The following is an 18,888-nucleotide window of genomic DNA, read 5'->3' on the forward strand; positions in this document are numbered from 1 at the left end:
TAGAATAGTGAATACTCGTAAAACAGACAGATGGGTAGAAATAAAAATCATCTGAACCTCTCGTGATGCTGGAGTGATCGCCCTGAGCGGCTCCTGTGTATGTAATAACAATTGTGTGTGTGTGTGTGAGTGCCAGATGGACATTCAGTGTTGCGTAGGACACACAAAGACTGTGGCATAATATATATAAAAAAAACAAAATCAAAAGTAAAACCCGGCCATGAAACATAATGTATGCCATAGCCTCCGACTATTTGTGATCAATGTTTTCTATAGCTCTCTATAGATGTATAGATATATATTTATTTGTCATATATATATAATATGTAGATTTATTAAAAAAAAAATCAAGTAGTGGCATTTTCTTTTATACTCATTATTGCAATGAATTGTTATTTAAGATGATTACAAAAGAGTGAGTTCTGTTTTGCTACATTATTTACAATAGTTTTAAAAAGCAAGCTTTCTGACAAACCTTTTTTTTTTTTTTAAACCCGGCTACTGAAAAAAGACCGCGGACCTCCAATGACGACCAAACTGCCCATTAGAGTCGTTACTTGTGGATAAATTGGACTCGTAGATCTTTCTAGTTAGACTCAAATGAAGCTCACACAGCATGGACCAGTGATCCTCAACGTCATTACCACCCTTGAAACGCATGGTTTTATCCCACTGCAGGAGGACATGACAAGAATAATGATCTTTGATTTGCCTCTTCTACTGCCTGGTTATTTGGATTAATAATTGATGAGGACATGGAGGCTGAGTTTGTTTTATCTATAATTTATAAAACGCCACATGTTCCATTCCTCCATCATTGATTTTGCAAACTTCAATTAGGTCCCAGTGTTCAGATTGAGAGGTGCTTTGTTTGGTAGCCTTATAAGATCTGCCCATGTGTTTGAGTTTTTCTTTCGGTCACTTGAATATACACTTGCCTTCACCGCTTGGCCAATCACCCCTTTGCTGTTTAGCATTTCTACTCATGATGATGCTGTTGATGAAGGAATTCATTGTTAATTATCGCTGCTTTCAAACCCCTGTGACGTCTGTGGCCGAGATCAGACACACACACACGCACGCACACACACATGTGTGTGTCTAGAGGTTGCTTCTGTTCTGTATTGGCTGATTATCTCGCTGGCCTGTGGGCCAGAGAGGATTCCATATCTGTGATTAGAAAGAAATGTTTCATTCACTTTGAACAGTCCGTGTCAAAGTAGCAGGTTTGCACAGTCCGAACGTTCAGGATAACAGTTTTCTGGTCTTCTGTGGGTGATAATACCTGGCACTCAGTCTTTGCAGGCAAGTAAAGATGACGATGATGAAGTGGTCTTAGTAAGGCGTCGTCAAGGGGTGTGGCCTTTTGGCCAACATTGTCAAGTGACAGCAGACCAGAGTTGTTTTCGGGTTTTTTTTTTACTGACAGACGTGATCATGATCTTTATCACGATCTGCGTCGTGGTCGCGTTCACAGCTTCTAGTTCAGTTTACGCAATAAGTCTGTGCTGGTTCCTGTTGGTATTCTTGATATCAGGATCCTCCCAAAATAAGACAAAAAAAAAAGAAAAAAGCAAAGAAATTAATGCTGCAGGCAAGTGTGACAGTCATAGTAATCTTCTGTTTGTTTTTCGTGTTTCACTTTTCTCTTGTTGGAATAAGTCAATGGCAGCAGGAACGTGAGATGACAATGTGCAGTGTGTTAAAGTGTGCGTTCAGTGTCTGAGTATTTGCATTTGAGTATCTGTAATTACATGTGTGTATGGGTTATGCATGATTGGATGTAAGTAGTGTGTCGATGGCTGTATGTTTGCGTGTCGTTAAGGCACAGGAGGTGTTTTTGGTTTTCAGGGCAGTCCGGAGGAGATCACTGCAAGGCCAGGGTGGCGGAGGGAGGCGTGGCCAGCATGCACGGCTTTGGGGCAGTCTGGCGTCAAGACGCGGCCATTCTCCCCCACGCTTCCTGTGATGGAGAGACGGGCCTTGTTCCGCATGGCTTCAGAAAAAGACAGCTGATGAAAGGAAAGATGGAGAAGAGGGTGGAGGTGGCAGAGTGGAGATCCGGTTTGAAAGAAAGTCACCTCTTGAACAGAAACTATAAAAGAAAACTGCTGCCAAGACAAAGAAATTTCAACACACACATGCACCATAAAACACACACACACACACACACAAGCACATGCATGTGCTTGTACACACAGTGAACTCACAGGTGCTAACAATGCCAGAGGACTGTGGGTGCAGTCACACACCTGGGAGACAATACAGTGAAAGTTTCACTGTTCGCATTTTAGATCTTTCTTTTCTTTAAATCTGATGTTATATCCAAAAATCTACGGTGGCCCTGAGAGGCCACAAATATTTTGTCTCCTTGTAGAACAAACTGTTTCCTTGATTTGCTAACATTTATTTTGCATAAATTTGAGCATGTTGAGCTCTAAGTTAATCTACAAACTGGTGCTGCTGAGTAGTTACCAAGTAACCAATCAACTTCAATTTTCCTGATTAATAATTAGTTAATTATTTTACAGCCTCCAAACTTACTTTAAAAATAAAAGCTATTGGAAATTAAAATATGACTGTTGAAGATTCTGCAGATTCAATATACAATTATTTTTTGTGCGTTAAATTCTGAATGGTATTTTCCTTCCTCGAGAAAATAATTACCCAAAACTTAACGAATTACCTCAAACAGGCGTCGTGTGAATGCACCCAATGTCACTGATTCAAATCTCAGCAAAAGGTGCAAAATGCTGCAACGACAAGAAGTGAATGCCAAAGCAGGCAGCAATCAAACGAACATGCACAGAGATTTGTGCAGGATTTGTGTTGTAGACATCTGCATTTCTTCAATGGCCATGCATTTCAGGGTTCTGTGTTTCTCTAATCCGAGCAATTCAGGCAACGATTTGGAAAAGACAAAAGGGAAACACGTAGGAGTGATTTTCGGGTTGTCAGATTTATAGAGAGGGATTTACTGGCTTTATAGCTCAGAGTATGGACACACTTCACACAGTCGGGCTACTCGGTGACGCTGTCAGGTAAAAACCTCAGGTCACTCGCCACCAAAAGAGGCATTTTGTGTTAAAACTAAAAGCCTGCACACGATGCATAAAAGCCACTTTTAAGAAGCAGGGGATGCTATTTGATAGAAGGCATTTAGAACAGTTATCACACACAACCAAGTGATTCTGGAAGAGGTGTAGACAGAAGTTCACTCCACCCTTGTTTTAATGAGCGCCGTCATGCGGATGGACAGCTCAATTAAAAGTGAAGAAGAAATCCCTGAGCAGATCGCTTTCGACAATCCACATTGTTAACAGCCAATCTTTTCTGTGCCTCTCTGCTTGAATTAAGGGTATCGATGCTGAAAATGATTAAAATGCGTCCTCAAAAAGACAGAATAACGACCGTATGTCTCATACATGGGGAGGTTTTTAAAGCAAATCAAAGTCCAATGTTTTCTTTTGCAGTTAATTGCTCTTTAGCACCCGTAAACTTGAGTTATGCTTTTACTACAACATCACTAAATAGCCTGTCGAGTGAAGTGTTTGCTTCATCAATTATTCCTCTGCATTAATGCTAAATAACAGGGCTGTTTTGCAGCTCTCAGGCGCGGAATAAGTCAGTGTCTCTCTACAACAGGGGCACACAACTCCGGTTTCAGCAGAGAAAAAGGTTTATATCCTGGATTGTTGTTGTTAAATTAAATTAATCCCCTTCAACACCGGCTAAATACAGAAATAAAATAATAAAAATAAAACCAGCTGCTGTGCTAGCTCTATTAGGTTCTAGCTATATTTGATATAATGTTTGATAGCTAGTAAAAAGGAGGCGTTATTGAAGTGGAGAAACTCTACATTTCCAGCTTGGCTAATATCTGTAAAACGCAATAATCATCCTGTTGTTTCGAACCTCCATTAAAAAAATCAAACTCCTCTAAACGGAAGCCGAATGATGAAGATTAAATGAGTCCTTCAAGCTAATGTTTGAGATTTTGCTCACACTGTGTAAAAGCCTTCGTCTAACCTTAAATTCCTTTGAATGGGCTCAGTGTGAACCGGCCTCAAAAGGCTCTTCACATTAAGACTTGTCACGTGTTCGTGTCTTTGAGAGACTTCAGAGGAATTATTAGTCTGGTTATCAAAGTTTATGTGAACATACACTGATATAAAAACAGCTTTTAATTTTATTCTCCTAAAATGTCTTCTAAGGATATCCGTCACATTATGGCTGAAAAAGTTTTAGCCAGATCCAAGGCAGTGACAATTAGCTAATTAATTTGAATACATTTAGACCACTTACAGAACTTAAAACAGTTTAGCCACAAAGACATTACTCTGTTACGCTGATCATAAGAACAAAGACGGATCAGGTAACACTGTATTGATGAATTGATGAATCTCAAGCAGTAAATTAATCAGAATCAATCGGGACAATTGTTTAACTGCTCAAAAAATGTTAAAGTAAAAATGGCATTTCATCTTCTAAATTTTTTGTGCTTCTGTAATTTATGCAATAGTTTAAGGTGCTGACAGCTCGTTGGAAAAAAGGAGCAATAAGTTCTTTAGACAATAACTGATACGTTCATTGATAATAATGCCAGTTGAGGAATGATTTCTATTCGCATCTCTGGGCAGCGTTTAAAAATCTATTGAATGCTAGTCCCTGAAAAGGAGTTGTGCATCCCTGTGCCATCGTTATTTATTAACTGTTAGCTGAAATAACAATGCAGGTGCCTATTCAAGTCATCAGCCAAGAGCATCATTGTCATCATCACCATCATTATCATTTGCAGCCAAAGACGATGGAACCAATGCTGTAATAAGATAAATATAGCCCCCTCCGTTGCTGGGGGAGTTAAATGATAAAGAATGAAAAACAAAACAAAGGAAATTGAAAGTTCAAAATGAAAAAAATGAAAAAAACATTAAAACTATATTGGTTCCACAATGCTTGACCGCTCTGATCACCACATGAAGAGCAACACGGTAGCAGGGGGCTGCTGTCAGCCTCTACATCGACAACACAGTAATCTACAGCACCACCACCATGATCAAATCAAAACCACCATTTCCCCACCTAATGGGAGCCTCTAAATCCTACCCCTATATCTTGACCCCCTCGGAGCCGTACACGTTGTACCCCTCCCTATAAGTGGCTAGATTCTGGGTGCTGGGGGAGGGGCTGGGGCAGTGGGGGGGGCTAAGGTCCACCTTCATGCGCTTGGCTTCGGCACGCGACTTGTAGCAGAACTCGACCAGGGCCACCAGCATGGCGAGGCCGAGGCCGCCCACAAGGATGTAGAAGACCCCGGCCACGTTGGACAGGCTCAGAGCCTGGGACGACTTATCCTGGGAGAGGGATGGAGTTTGAAGAGGATAAAGTGAGGGAAGATGCGAGGCAGGGGAGGTGTTATGGTAAAGGTAAAAGAGAGCAGCAGTTAAAGGAAAAGGTGTTAGAAAAGGAAGGTAACAATGGGAAACATAAGGCATGAGTGTGATGATGATGATGGAGGATTGAAACGTTTGGACCAAAGTTTGACGGATTGGTAAACATTGAGAATGATCAGGTAGGTAATGTAAGAGAAGAAAATCATGAAGGAAAAAGAAAGTAGGAGGTAAAAGTATGGAAAAAGAAGTGATGGAAAAGCAGAGAGAGAGAAAATAAGAAACAAGAGATCAGACAGAAATAGAGATTGTCAAAGAAAAAGTATTCAGTGAAGATTTCTGACATTTTAACTACAGAATAATCACAACTACTCCATATGACTACACAGCTGTAACACGGTACAAACACATTCTACAACTGTTACATCTCAAAGCAGCTTCTGATGTACTTATTAAAGACAAAGACAGTCACAGAGCAGCATCTAATCTGTGCCGTGACATCACTTCACTGCAATTTTAATAGAATCTAAAGGCTCCACTTGTCAAAACAAGCAGCCGCTAAATATTTAAATGAAGAAAGTACAAGAATATTCATAATTAATTACTTGTTTTACACTCCAACATAATTTTTTAAACTGTAAATATAGGAAAATACAGGTCAGGCTGTAAATAGCAGAACATATGGGAACACACTGTTTTGCAGGCCAATATTTATTTTTTACCAATTTTATAGGAAATTTTATTTGTTCCAAAATACGTGAAAAATACGTTTTCCATTGAAAACAAGGTGATTTGCATTTTGTTATTATTATTTCATTTCATTTGACCAATAATTTAAATAAAACCTAAAATAGAAAAATTGTACCTGTAAAATAGAGTGTTGCCATGTTTTTGTTTCGAAGCTGAAAATAATAAGTCTTAATGAAGCTTAAGCATGAAGGCAGAGTCTAGGATAACAGGTGCGAACAGGTTGCTACTGCTAAAGATCAAGATCAGTTGCATTTTCTGGTGAGCGAGTCCAAAATTTGGCGAGTGTATGGGATCAAACAAAAAAGCATGAAAGTGGTAAATGATACCCTCAATTTAAAATATATGTAAGATAACTGGAATGGAAATGGGATTGCCACAGATTGCTACAGAAACTGAATAAGAATTTCATTGAATCTGATGCACATTACGGTTAACGTGGTCCACCATTAAAAAGGAAGGCAGAATGCAAAAGAGATTCAGGCTACTGTGGACATGTAGAAGAAAATATGCTTCATGCTAACTGAGAATATTGGCATTGACAAAACAGTAGTTGCAGTAATCTGGAGCGTATTCAGGATGAGAGTTTCAGACTAGCGTTTTGTGGGCTGCAACAGCGTGAGACTGACCTTACTTCCAGAGTCCTTGGGTCCACACTCTCCCTTGTCATACCACCATTTGTTTTTCAGTTTGTCTAAGACGCCTGCTTCGCTCAGTTTCAAAACTGCAAGGTTTACCGGGGTTCTTTGCGTGTAAAAATAACATAAATAACATCATAGGTCATGTTATTTTATGTTATTAGGGTATTTGACATTTGCATTGCACAGCTCAGTCACATAGACAGGTACTTTGCACAGATTGAGTGACCTAGCATGGATCCCACTGAGTACATGTGTGTATGCTCATCGAGGAGGGGCTGGGGGGTGGGGGGGTGATCGAAGAGCTACATCGAGCTACAGACATATGAGTGGGACCCACCTTTGTCACTTGAGGTAACACACCCATGCTGCCCCAGCCAGTTCTATGCCTGTAATTGAATGGGCAAGTACTGTCAAGCCTGGACTATCGCCGCGAGGCTAGCTCTACGCAACGATTGAGAGAGTCAGCTGCAGCTTTGAAAATGTAGGTGAGTGTTTCATGAAGGCAAAAGAAGAAACAGATTATACAGACAGAGCTGTTTCTCTATTTGTTTGTATGAATCAAATTAAATCTTGAATTGAATCAGGACCTAAAAGTAAGAAAAGAGTGTTTGGAATCTTTAACACTGAACAGAAAGCTGACCTCCAAACAAAATGCTTGAAATAGGACAACAAATGAAATAGGTCGGAAACTTTATCCCGTAATTGCATTCTGCTGATATCAATTATTTATGCTCCCCTCTGCCTCAAGTCAATCTGTGCCTGAAAGAATCTGAGCGCTACAATTACGCTCGGGTCTCATTCTGTCCATTAATCGTTTCATCTGCTCTGTGCTTCAGAAACAGATCTTCAGAAAATTCATTCATTTTCTCACATTTGTTTAATGAAAACTTTACTTCATCTTGACCAAAACACTTTTGTTGTTTGAACCTGACTACTGACCGCAGTCAAAGGTCAGCATTAATGCCGCCATCTGCTCCAATCACCTCCCTCTAACTCCTGAGTGGGGGGGGCATTCTCTCCTTCTCTTGCCTCTCCTCAGGGCTGCCACTAGGGGGCAAATATCCCGGCCTTGACAGTAATTGCTCTCTTTGAGATTCCACCTATTCCTCACATCACACATTACCTCACACGCCTCTCACATAGGCATTACTAAAATGTGCCAGAATTGTTCTCATCATGAGTCATTCTTGCTTTATCTTGGCAGGCGCTTATCTTTAAAAGGTGCATAATTCCCTGCAAGATTGAAATGGAATCATTTTCAGATGATTCTATGAAATAAATTATATTTATCTTTCAATATTCCCCTTTTTGTGTTGTACCTTTGCCACTGGGTCTGAACCTTTTATGCAAAAAGGCACACACCACGGACAACAGATGCAACATCGTGCCCATTTTTGTGGCTGCAGGGTAACTTTGAAGTTTGCTGCTTCCGTGCTAAGGCAGATGCATGTGTTACGCTCCCAGGACGGGGGGCCGTCACGGGCGACGTAGCCGGTGAGCGACCCCTATCCTCCTAGTGGTGGGGTGGGCAGACAGAGAGGGCTAACCTTGGAATCCCCTCCCCCGCTGCCACATTCTCCTTTGTCATACCACCACTTGTTTTTCAATTTGTCCAACAGGCCCTGCTCGTTGAGCTTTAGCACGGCCAGGTTGACCGCGTTTCTTTAAGTAAAAGAGGAGGGACAGAGTTTGGTCAGAGCAGAGGATGGAGGGACAGACAGACAGGATGGACGTGGACCACAGCCAGGAGGAGGGCGTGAAGGGAAACGAGAAGGAGAGGGAGCAAGGGGGGGGGGGGGGGGGGCTGAAGGGACAAAGGTGGGTTAGTGGTGGAGGATACACCCCAGAAAACACTCTTTTTCTCTACTTGAGATACACTTTAAGAAAAACTGCACATATATTTACTTAATTCAGCTTTCAGTATCAGTTCTTGTTTTGCTCTACCGTATCTCCCCTCTGTCACTTTCCTTTACCAGGCTGTAGTAATGCAGGATGCTCCATGGCGAGTGTCAGATCAGCAGAATAAAGTGTGCTAAGCAGGCCTCTGCAGCCTCCTGATGGTGCTCTTGTCGCCTCCTGGTGCTCCCTACATTTCTGCTACCGTGTATGTGTGGTTATGACTGTGTGGCTGCAGTTTCCTACATGCCTCCTGTCACACGCCTGAAGGGATTGACCTCCAAAGCGCAATTCAGGGACACAAGGCTAAATATCACGCGGTGCGGGCACAGCTTTCGAACTTTTTCTTCCCTTTAAACCTGGAAGGAGATGAGCTCCGACTAATTGCTTTAGTGTTTTATGCTGATATTCAAAGCCCTACTTGGAAATAAATAAAATAGGAACAATCACTGCCTTGCAACACAGTACAAAAAATGGATTTCAATTTAAGGCTGTTTTTCTTTTTCTGTTTTTAAAGCTTCACATTCATCGGGTCAGAACAAAAGGATGCCATTATTTTTATGATCAGATTTACTAGATCGTCTTTATGTAAGATTTGAGAACGTGCCCAACGTTTTTATGCACTTTGTCATTTAACATTCTGGTCTCGAATCTCAGATGGAAGTACTTTTCAAATCTGTACATGCACCAGGGCCAGGTTATTGCATTAAAAGCTAGCAATAGCTTAGATGGAACCACTTTTTGCCTGTATGGAAGTATTAATTCAGTACAAGCAGCAGACTCTTTTATGCTGGAAATCAGATCAGATGCCCGTTTTCCTCAGGCGTCCCTTGAAAACATGGAAGTATTATAACGCTATACAAACTATTGCTGCTACCATTATCAGTCAGTCTGACTTTCATTTCCTAGGACAGACCGAATATTTATTGTCCAAACTTGCATGAGAAGTTTTCTAAAGTGTTTGTTACAGCAGCCCACTTGCAAAATCATTTGCATCTACTTTAATCAGAGACTACAATAATGGGGCGAATTAGACCAATACTTTCATGAATTACGGTAAGTTTTGTGACCTCTCCTTGTTTTGTAAATTGCAGATTTTTTACAGAAACTCTTGAAAGTCTTTCCTGTCATTCTGTTCTGCTGCCTCCACCTTTTTAGTTTGTGAGATGCTGCAATCAGCCAGGTTATTCTTTTCCAAAAAAGGTCACTTCTGGCCCGTATGCTAGTCTGCCTTGTTGTCTGTACAATACATCCGCCGACTTAGAAGTCCTGCCTCGTCTCGGAGTGTGTCAGGAAGAGCTGGCTTGTGACTGAAAGGTTGTCAATTTGGAGAGATGGTGAAATCAAAAGGAGAGGGTTGACTACAAATGAAGGCAATCAAGAGATTTAGATAGAGTCCACGTTCTCTGGGGTGATCTAATCCACAAGCCATGACTCATCTCATCATTCCAACGGGTGTTGATGAAAACAGTTGAAACACACGACAATCTTCATCAATCATGGTAACAACAGTCACATATCAATAATCCTATCAAAAATAGCTATACTTAAGGAAGCAGACATTCCTAAACATTCACAGTAATCATCAGGACATTCATTCTCCTCCTCATCAACACTGTCAGTTCAAATTGGAGCTTTAATTAGGGCACCGAGAGGAAAGGCAGAATCACTTGATGTGCATACTTCCCAGCCATGTGTGCACCTGCCAGGTGTCGTCAGGTCTCCGCTGATTGGGAGAAGCCAGAGACAACCGTGGATAGGCCCAGGATTGTGTTCTGGGGAAGGGCGGGGCTTAAAAAGGGACCCATCCACTCGCTGTCCGTCACTTTTCTCTCATAAACAGAAAAAATATCTGTGCGTGAATAGCGAGGAATAAACTCCGGTGACTTGGGTCTGTTTGCATCACACACAGAGGGAAGTTATAGGACAGGATGTGAGGATGATGGGCTGCTTGTGTTTTGCCTGTTGTAAAGCAAATCCGAAATGCTGACAGAGCCAGAGATGGAGGGGGAGACGAGAGAGCAAGCGGCCGGGCGTTGCTGAATTTAGTCAATTATTCTCCCCCAGCAGACAAGTTCTCTATACTGCTGTCACAGCTGCCTGCATGGGAAATGCATTATTTGCATACCTGAGAGAAACCTTTTGGAACTCTTACTGTAGACTCGACTTAACAAGATAGATAAACATGTGTCTGCTAAGGGAAAGTCAACAATCAACAAATTAAGAATTCAGCCAGAGTCTCATTCAACGGACTCCTCCAGCTCATGCTCTATTTCATTAAGGTGCATATCATTAAAGGATTAAAATACTAATGTGGCCGTTGATTTGAGTTTAATTTAACAGTCAAATTCAGTTATTTTTTAAATGTAGATTGAGACTGTATTTTTTTCTTGCCCTTCATCATGATTAGTTTCTAGTCCCCCCATTGGCCAGGCCCCTCTACTTCCTGAGTGTCACTTTTTGTTTCCTGTTCATCTATAAATTCCCTCTCATGGCCCAGGATGCAGTGTGGCAGCAGTGTGAGGTTCTGGCCGTCCTTGCAGTCATATCCAGTTTATGCATCGCTCCTATAATAATACCAATCATCATAATCATCAGCATCATGACCGGCAACTCTGAGAATGGAGAGGAACAAAAGAGACGAGACGACAGACAAAATGGACAGAGTTACCTGTGTGGTGGCCCTGCGGAGAAAGAGAGAGATTCAAAGGGGAAAGAAAGGCGGGGCGGGGGGATTGGTCATAAAGAGACATGCGAGTGAAAGAGAGAGAGAGAGGACACGGGACGAAGGAATGGCGGTGATGAGCCCTAAATGAACAGAGAAACACATGAAGAAAGACACAGCACAGAGACAAAAGGCAAAAAGAAAATTTAGGCCAGACTGACAAAATGAAAGAAAAAAGTATGATGAAAAACACAATTTGCATATTCAACAAACTTATTTATATATAGCTGCTGCTGAGTGAAAATATAGAACTGCTCCGTTGCTTTTGGAGCTCCTAATTATAAATATATAAATTGTAACGCCGCCACAGTTTACAGTTATTTCATTCCTCTTTGGAAGTCAATTTCTTTTGGGGGTGAGACATTTTCACTCGACAGCAGTGACAGGTCAATCTGGCTGGAGTATGTATAAAAGGCACAGCAGGGTAGGTGGAATATAGCAGCAATAGTGCAGCGTCAGCGTTGTTACTGCCTCCTATTGTTACACTATTCCACCCACCTTAACTGTGAGCCTTTTGGCGTCGCAATCCCATATCCTTTGGAGTCCAGGTTCCCCCCGACTTTCATGGTGTCGCATGGTTTGCGCTGCTCCGTGTATTCATTCATGGTGGACTCCAGGAGGAAAGCGTACTTCCCCTTGGACTTGCGGACCCTCGCCACGCCCTCCGCCGTGGTTTTGGTGAAGACAGTCGGCTCGGCAGACTTCATGTACGACCACATCTTCTCGTATACGGCTATTTTGGACCTCTGGGATTGAGAGGGAGAGAATAGGGAACGGATTGACATCAGTTTGCTGAAATTAAAGGTCAGATTGTCTCAGAGATTATGGTTTTCACAGATCAGAGAGAAGACTCCCAAGGGAAGAGATGCTATATATGCCAGGCCGCTTAGTAATTATTATTTATTATTATTATTATTAATTATTAATTAAGACACATCCTCGGCATGCTTGTGTGGACGGCCATGGAATCTCACCGAAGGAAGTTTCAACCAACAGATTTGATTATTCGAATCAATGCTTCATTTTTACTGAGACAAATAAGATGAGTCACAGACGTAACTATGGGAGCTGAGGAGGTGAAACCGATGCATGTTATTCATAATGTCGGCGCAGAGATGCCCAGTTATTGATAAGCTGCAGGACAGCACTGCGATCGTTGATTTTTTTTTACTGTATCTCACTTATTGCTAATGTCCCTCATGAAGTAGAACAAACTGCCGAGGGTGATTTTCACTCCAATAGCCTTTGAATAAAATTAGACCCGTGATGGGGGGAGGGTTGTCCATCTTCCATTTTGCTCCTTTGGCATGTAATAACGTTTATGATCTAACGCTACAACTCCCTCCACACGTCACGCATCAATCTCACTTTACCGGTTCACGACTGGTCTGGCGGCGCGCCCATTCAGCTGGGCTCTTGTGACTTCATTCTCCTACAGAGGAGTTTTTCATCTGTTGGCCATTTAGAAATAGACGGATTTTATTGTTTCGACCATGAATATGTGCACATCTGTGCAACAATCTCGTGCGTGTACTCGGGGGTGGAAATAACAAGCGTAGTGCTTTATTTATTTCTTCTCTTGGTAATAAAATGTTACTCTGTCCCTCAGAGAGAAACTAGCTATGACCTCAGCCGCCAAAACCAGCACCCGGAGCAATAGGGTGCGTTTGATTGTGTTCCCAGCACCCGAAGGATACCTGTCTCATAGTAAAGTCAATTACATCCCAGAGGACCAGCAGGACTCGCTTCTAACCCCATCTTCTAGCCATCATGTTTCATCCGTTTATCCATCTAGGCATCCATCCCTTATTTGGCACCCACTCATTTCTCCATCAGGCTAAAGCAATAGCTTTTCTCCTCTGTGCGTCCAGTTTTGTGTCCGCCTGAGTGCTTTCTCTGTGTTGAAGAGCGCGGGAGATGGAGAGACAGTAATGATGATGACTGCGTTTGGCCTTGGAGGGATGGATGTGTGACGATACGGTGTGACTCCTTCCAGATTTTGAACAATGCGTGAGGCTGTGAAGGAGGGAATGGATGCTGCAAGTCACCTTCAGACGCCTACACAGGCAAAAACATTTTAAAATATCTATTCGCATGCAAATCTGCTCTGGGGCGGAAGAGAACATGCGTGCAGTATACGTATATGTGAATAAGCATACATGCATGCTTACACACTTGTAAAAATGTACACACACGCCGCACACACACACACACACACACACACACACACAGATAATTAATGGTGGTGAATTCCTTTCAGCTGCAGGAGAGTAAATTGCTTTTTCACCCTCCACAGATTTCAACCCGCTCATTATGTCGATGATGCCAGAGCCGATCATAGATGCACAAACTGTCTGCTAAAACACCCCCCACCCCCTCTGCCACAGTTTCAGACGCACTTTCTGTCGTGCACACGTCTTCAGCTCATAAACAAGCTTGAATGGCTCTGACAAACATGAAGGTGTGATGGCGCTCGGCTGGCGCTTGCGACGGTACCGCCGTTTTGCATGTGAGCAGCAAAATATGTCTTCATCAGCGTTGTGTGTGTTTTGTGTCCATGCTGGCGCATGTTTATGGGAATTTATGTAATTGCAATCCACTTGGGTGAATAGGTCAAACGGGTTAAGCCACTATAGGCCTCATCTGGATCACTTTACTGCCTTCTGCTATCATTTCCCCTTACTTTTTAACTCTTTCAGCTATGTCAGTTTTTTCTTTTCTCATTCAACTTCTACTTCTCTGCACTTAATTGCCTACTGCCATCACAATGACCTCCACCAAGGAACCTTTTTTCTTTTTTTTAGTTTAGTTTAAGGTCACATTTGATGAATCTTCCTCTAGTTCCTGTGGACACACTGCTGTGGGGGTGTTTTGCACTCAGCGCTGTCTGATTACTGATTAAACATTGTTCAATCTAATAATGTTTCAAGAAATTAGATAATAAAAAAATACATGACATCTATAGCACTTTAATCTGACCATCATTTAGCCAAAACCTGAAAGAAAGCCATTTCAGCTGAGCATCACATTCAAACTTTCAACCTCTCTTACTTTAACATCACTAGAAAGTAGCAGATTTATTCCTGTCCTCCCACCCGGTCTCTTCTAAAGCAATACACAACGTACCGTTAGTCACTCGTCCTTGTTCCAGCCACCGTCAGAGAAGATGACTGCTGCTTGGCTTCTGTGTGGTCTCAAATAAAGCAGGCGACGTCCGCCTCTTATTTGAATTCTCTTACCGAGGTTACGGTTAATTTCTTAAATGACTTCAAGGATGAGTTGTTTGTTAAAATTGTGGATTCATACATTTTAGAACATCCTATATATATCTGCTGTCACCACCTATCTACACCCTTATTTTATGAATGTACATATGATGTGTTTTCACGTCAAAGTGGAACCTCGCTTTCTTTCTATGACTAGAAGTTATTTATATGCTTGTGCAGAGCTGGCGGACTTGTTAATGCTATCAACGGTGAGACTGACAGGGTGCAAAGAGTCCCCCAGCAGGTTGCTTCAATCTTAATGTCTTTTTCACAGTTTGAGCGTAGTAGAAAAACCTTCAGCATCAAATCTGGAATAATAATTAACATCAATAGAAACAATGTAAATAATTAAGCAATTGAGCTGTTGAGTCCATACCCTGAAGAACTCCTTAGTCGAGCCGGAGTCTAAAGTCCCGTAGGCGATCTCTGTTTGCTTGGCCAAGTCCTCTGCACTCTCTATGGGTGACACCATCCTCTCCACAGTAAGGAAAGCAGCCAGGTTGGCTGTGTAAGAAGAAATGATGATGAGGGTGAAGAACCACCACACCCCTCCGACAATACGTCCAGACAGAGACCTGGAGAGAAGACAGATGGAGGTGAGGTATAGGGGCAGTAACGGGGAAGAGGGGAGGAACAAGGCAAGAGATTTGAGAAATGTAGGAGATATTGCATGATTATGGCGATAAAGGAAAAATATTGCAGATGAGAAGGCGCAAAGGATGATAAAGGAATAGATTAACGTGAAGGTTAAAGAGATAAAAAAAAAGAACATTAAACCAAGACAGAGGGACCGGAGAAGGAAATATACTCAAGTTTAGCTCCTGAGAGATATGCAAAACAATGAGCACTGTGTGCAAGACTGTGAAAATGACAGTACTTAAAGTGATGATCTTTGAGCCATCCAACCAAATCAACACTACAACAAGAAACTGATTGTAATCTGGATTCTCCACCATCTTTCTGTGGCTCCATGTTTGTGCTCTTCACCTGCGATTTGTGCATCAGAGCGAATTCAGTTCATTTCGTTTGTTGGATTTGTTCCCACTGAGTTAAGGACAAAGAGCGCAAGCAGTAGTGAGCACACGAGAGGAAGGGCAAAACATGATTAAGGAAGGTAGCAAAATGGCAATTTGACTTTTAAGCCTTTAAATGCTGTAGTCAATAAAAGACATTGAAATTTGGATGAGTGCAAGAGGCAGTAAAAATATCCACATTTTAGGAAGTGTAAAGAAGACGCATAAATGTATCCAATCTATAGATGATGCCACCAATCTCTGCAGGTGCCTGCATGTACGCATATCTCAACAACACATATGTGAGGAACTTTAAGCTTTGAAATGCCGAAGTAAAAATCGTGGCTTTCCAGTTCAGGTTGTGCAGAGTTCAACACGTCCTGACCGGTGTCTGGTCTTTACTCGCTGCAGGACAGTTCTATATAAAAAAATAGGAAAATTAAATTAAAGCCAGGAGAATAAAGTCTTATCTAACCCATGACTAAAACGTGGAATAGTGCCTTTGTTGTAAATGTGAATACCTCCAAGTTATTTGTGTTCCCGAGTGAATTATTTGTCATTTTGAATAATATCATAATGACTTTGTAAAATTGTGCTTTTGTCCGGGGGTAGTATCCATTTAAATTCCAGTTGTGCTCTACTTATTTATATTCATGGTTTAAAGTTGCTGACCTCGCTGCTACTCATCGGACCAATATTCCACTTTACTGGACAAGGTATTGCACCATTCGTTTAAATGCAAAACTATCAGATGCTGTTGCTGCTGCTGTAATTGAGAACTTTGATTATTCTCTAGATTTGTTCATCTTTTTTATCTTGATATTCTTCCATTCATTTCATTTTTCTAACGACTTATCTAAATGTCTTTTTCATTTTTTAATCTTTTTTTTTTGACAGCTTTGGAAGTAGAAACCAGTTCACACATTCCAGCAATTGAAAAGCCGAGTTAGCAAACCCATTTATTCATCCAACAATATTATCATTCAGTTAGAGTTGTGTTTCTGGTGCCCCTGGGAAATATAAGTCCAATGGGCGCTCTCCTTCCGGCTCTGTTTTTGGTCTCTAACGGCCCCTGAGGGAAATACCTGGCTGAGTAATGCTCCGATATTATTTACTGGTGAGTGTCGTGTGTCATTATTTCCTGAGCTGGTGGAGTAGTGCACGGCAGGTCTTTACCATGATCCTTCTCACCGACAACAGCTGCCTGCCGGTGGGGTTAGCAGGAAGCAGAAAGCCCAAATAGAACAGGGTGCCAATTATCCGTGTGTTTGTGACACCCGGCTTTGCATGCAATCTAAACTTTCCAAGCAACTTCCCGTTCTGCTGCTAAGCCAGCTAACACACAAATGCACAAACACACACAAATGGATAAACAACATGAGTCCTTGTTGCATTGATCTGTTTGTCTGACTTAATGAACCTGCTGCATCTTATGATAGATTCTCCAGATGAAGCGTTGTTAGGTTTTGTTTTGTACTTATTAGGACGGACTGGAAGCTGTTTTTCGATTCGACCATCTTCCAGGATTAAAAACATTTCTGGGCAAAAGAAATGTGCACTTCCCATGAACCGCAGGGGTCAAGGTAGAAAGATGCACATGTAAAGCATTTAATAGCGTTTATGTTTAAGTGATTGATAGGGTGACGCTTTACTCTAACCACCTCTTATTCAGCTTCTATTAGCAGTATACACATTTAATAATCCTTTTATGAGACCTCATATTCAGTTTGGGAAGGTATCGGTTATTTCTTAGTGTATTTTTAAACACCAGTAAATGTGCTTGTGGGCACCCGCGAGCAGTTGCAGGTTTCCACAGATAATAGTAAAACACATAATAAAATGTGAAAAATGCACTCATCAGAGACATTTCCATTGTTAGGTAATAGTACATATTAATAAAACAACTTCTTTCTTTTATCATATGCTGCCTCTCGGGGGGTGAAGTAAAGCTTTTCTGGTATTGCTAATAACCAAACTGTATGTCTTCTGCTGTGGGAAGGAACTCTGTAGCGGCAAAGCACATAGAATTTTACCAACTGCCAACTGTTCAGCTGTGAAAATTAACTTAGTGGCCCTAAGTCTGATTTGGCAGCATGAACATTTTGGACTGACTGCAGTAACAAAAGTAATTTTTTTTTTTAATGTTCAGTAACGCAGACCCGTTAAACAGATTAACTCCATGTGTCGGAAATCCGCTACTTTGCTTTGTTAGAGTTAGAGTTGGGTCTAATCAAGATTGTTAAGTGTGTGTGAAATCAGTTTGTTGAATTGTGTATCAAGCTGATTAGACTTCTCTTTTCCTGCATTAGCTTCATTACCCTGCACCAGTACGCTACATTTGTCAACCCCAAACTGCTCTTCTAGGTTCCTTTCTCTTGTATGTATGTTATGTGCCTGCAAAAAATGCACTTTTTAAATCTAATCTATTCAAGTTAGGGACTGTATGAAACACCTGCCGCATGCTCGGAAAATGAATTCAGAGTGGCTTAGCTTCAGGTAAAGGTTACAGAGAAACCTGAGGCAAACACAATAAATCACAGTGGAAAAGAATTCTGGTGGAGGCCACCCTGAATGTGGCTGACGTCATCTTGAATTATGAGAAAGCGTTAAACGGTTCTGGACCTCAGGGTGTGCAAAAACTATCATCCAATGAAAGAGAAAAATAGATTGGTTGTGGAAAACATGATTAATAACACGTGTGTTGCCCTTACGTTATTGACGTGTGTGTGTGTGTGTGTTTGTGTATTACATTTGATGTGGAAGTTTACCTATAGGAGGGAGCGGCATGCTGTGGGAATACCTCTTGTGTGAGTCTGTGCACGCATGCATAGCAGCCTGCATGTATTCATCTTGCATCATGCGTGCTCGTGTTTTGATGCCGTTCTGCTCCACTTGTGCGTGGGCGAGCTTTGGGAGTGATGTCAGCGTGATGGTGGAAAGTGTGTTTATGGCGGTGCGCCGTGCGTTAGTATGCAACAGGCGAATCATTCTATGGAGGGTCATGTATCATCTACGATAGGCAACAGATTGCCTCCGCAATCCTCTGTGTGAAAGATTAATGGCATGCTGTTCCTCTTTCACACACACGCACGCACACACACACACACACACACACACACACACACACACACACACACACACACACACACACACACACACACACGCAGGACTAAACCACAGTTTTTCATATGTATCCCAACAGAATAAAGT

The 18,888-nt window shown here is 41.7% G+C and overlaps 1 protein-coding gene across 1 annotated transcript in view; it reads right to left on the bottom strand.

The window, feature by feature from the left end:
• Nucleotides 1-1,847: 1,847 nt before the first annotated feature.
• Nucleotides 1,848-18,888, bottom strand: part of LOC137914445 (glutamate receptor 4-like) — a 71,375-nt gene continuing 54,334 nt past the window's right edge. Inside the window, exons 14-18 of the mRNA XM_068757996.1 lie at nucleotides 15,042-15,240; nucleotides 11,898-12,145; nucleotides 8,326-8,440; nucleotides 5,217-5,354; nucleotides 1,848-2,012 (exon numbers count right to left, since the gene is read on the bottom strand). Of these exons, the coding sequence (XP_068614097.1) occupies nucleotides 1,848-2,012; nucleotides 5,217-5,354; nucleotides 8,326-8,440; nucleotides 11,898-12,145; nucleotides 15,042-15,240 (865 nt within the window). The remainder of the gene's footprint in view (nucleotides 2,013-5,216; nucleotides 5,355-8,325; nucleotides 8,441-11,897; nucleotides 12,146-15,041; nucleotides 15,241-18,888) is intronic.

Source organism: Brachionichthys hirsutus, unplaced genomic scaffold, assembly GCF_040956055.1.
Source record: "Brachionichthys hirsutus isolate HB-005 unplaced genomic scaffold, CSIRO-AGI_Bhir_v1 contig_978, whole genome shotgun sequence".
NCBI lineage: Eukaryota > Metazoa > Chordata > Actinopteri > Lophiiformes > Brachionichthyidae > Brachionichthys > Brachionichthys hirsutus.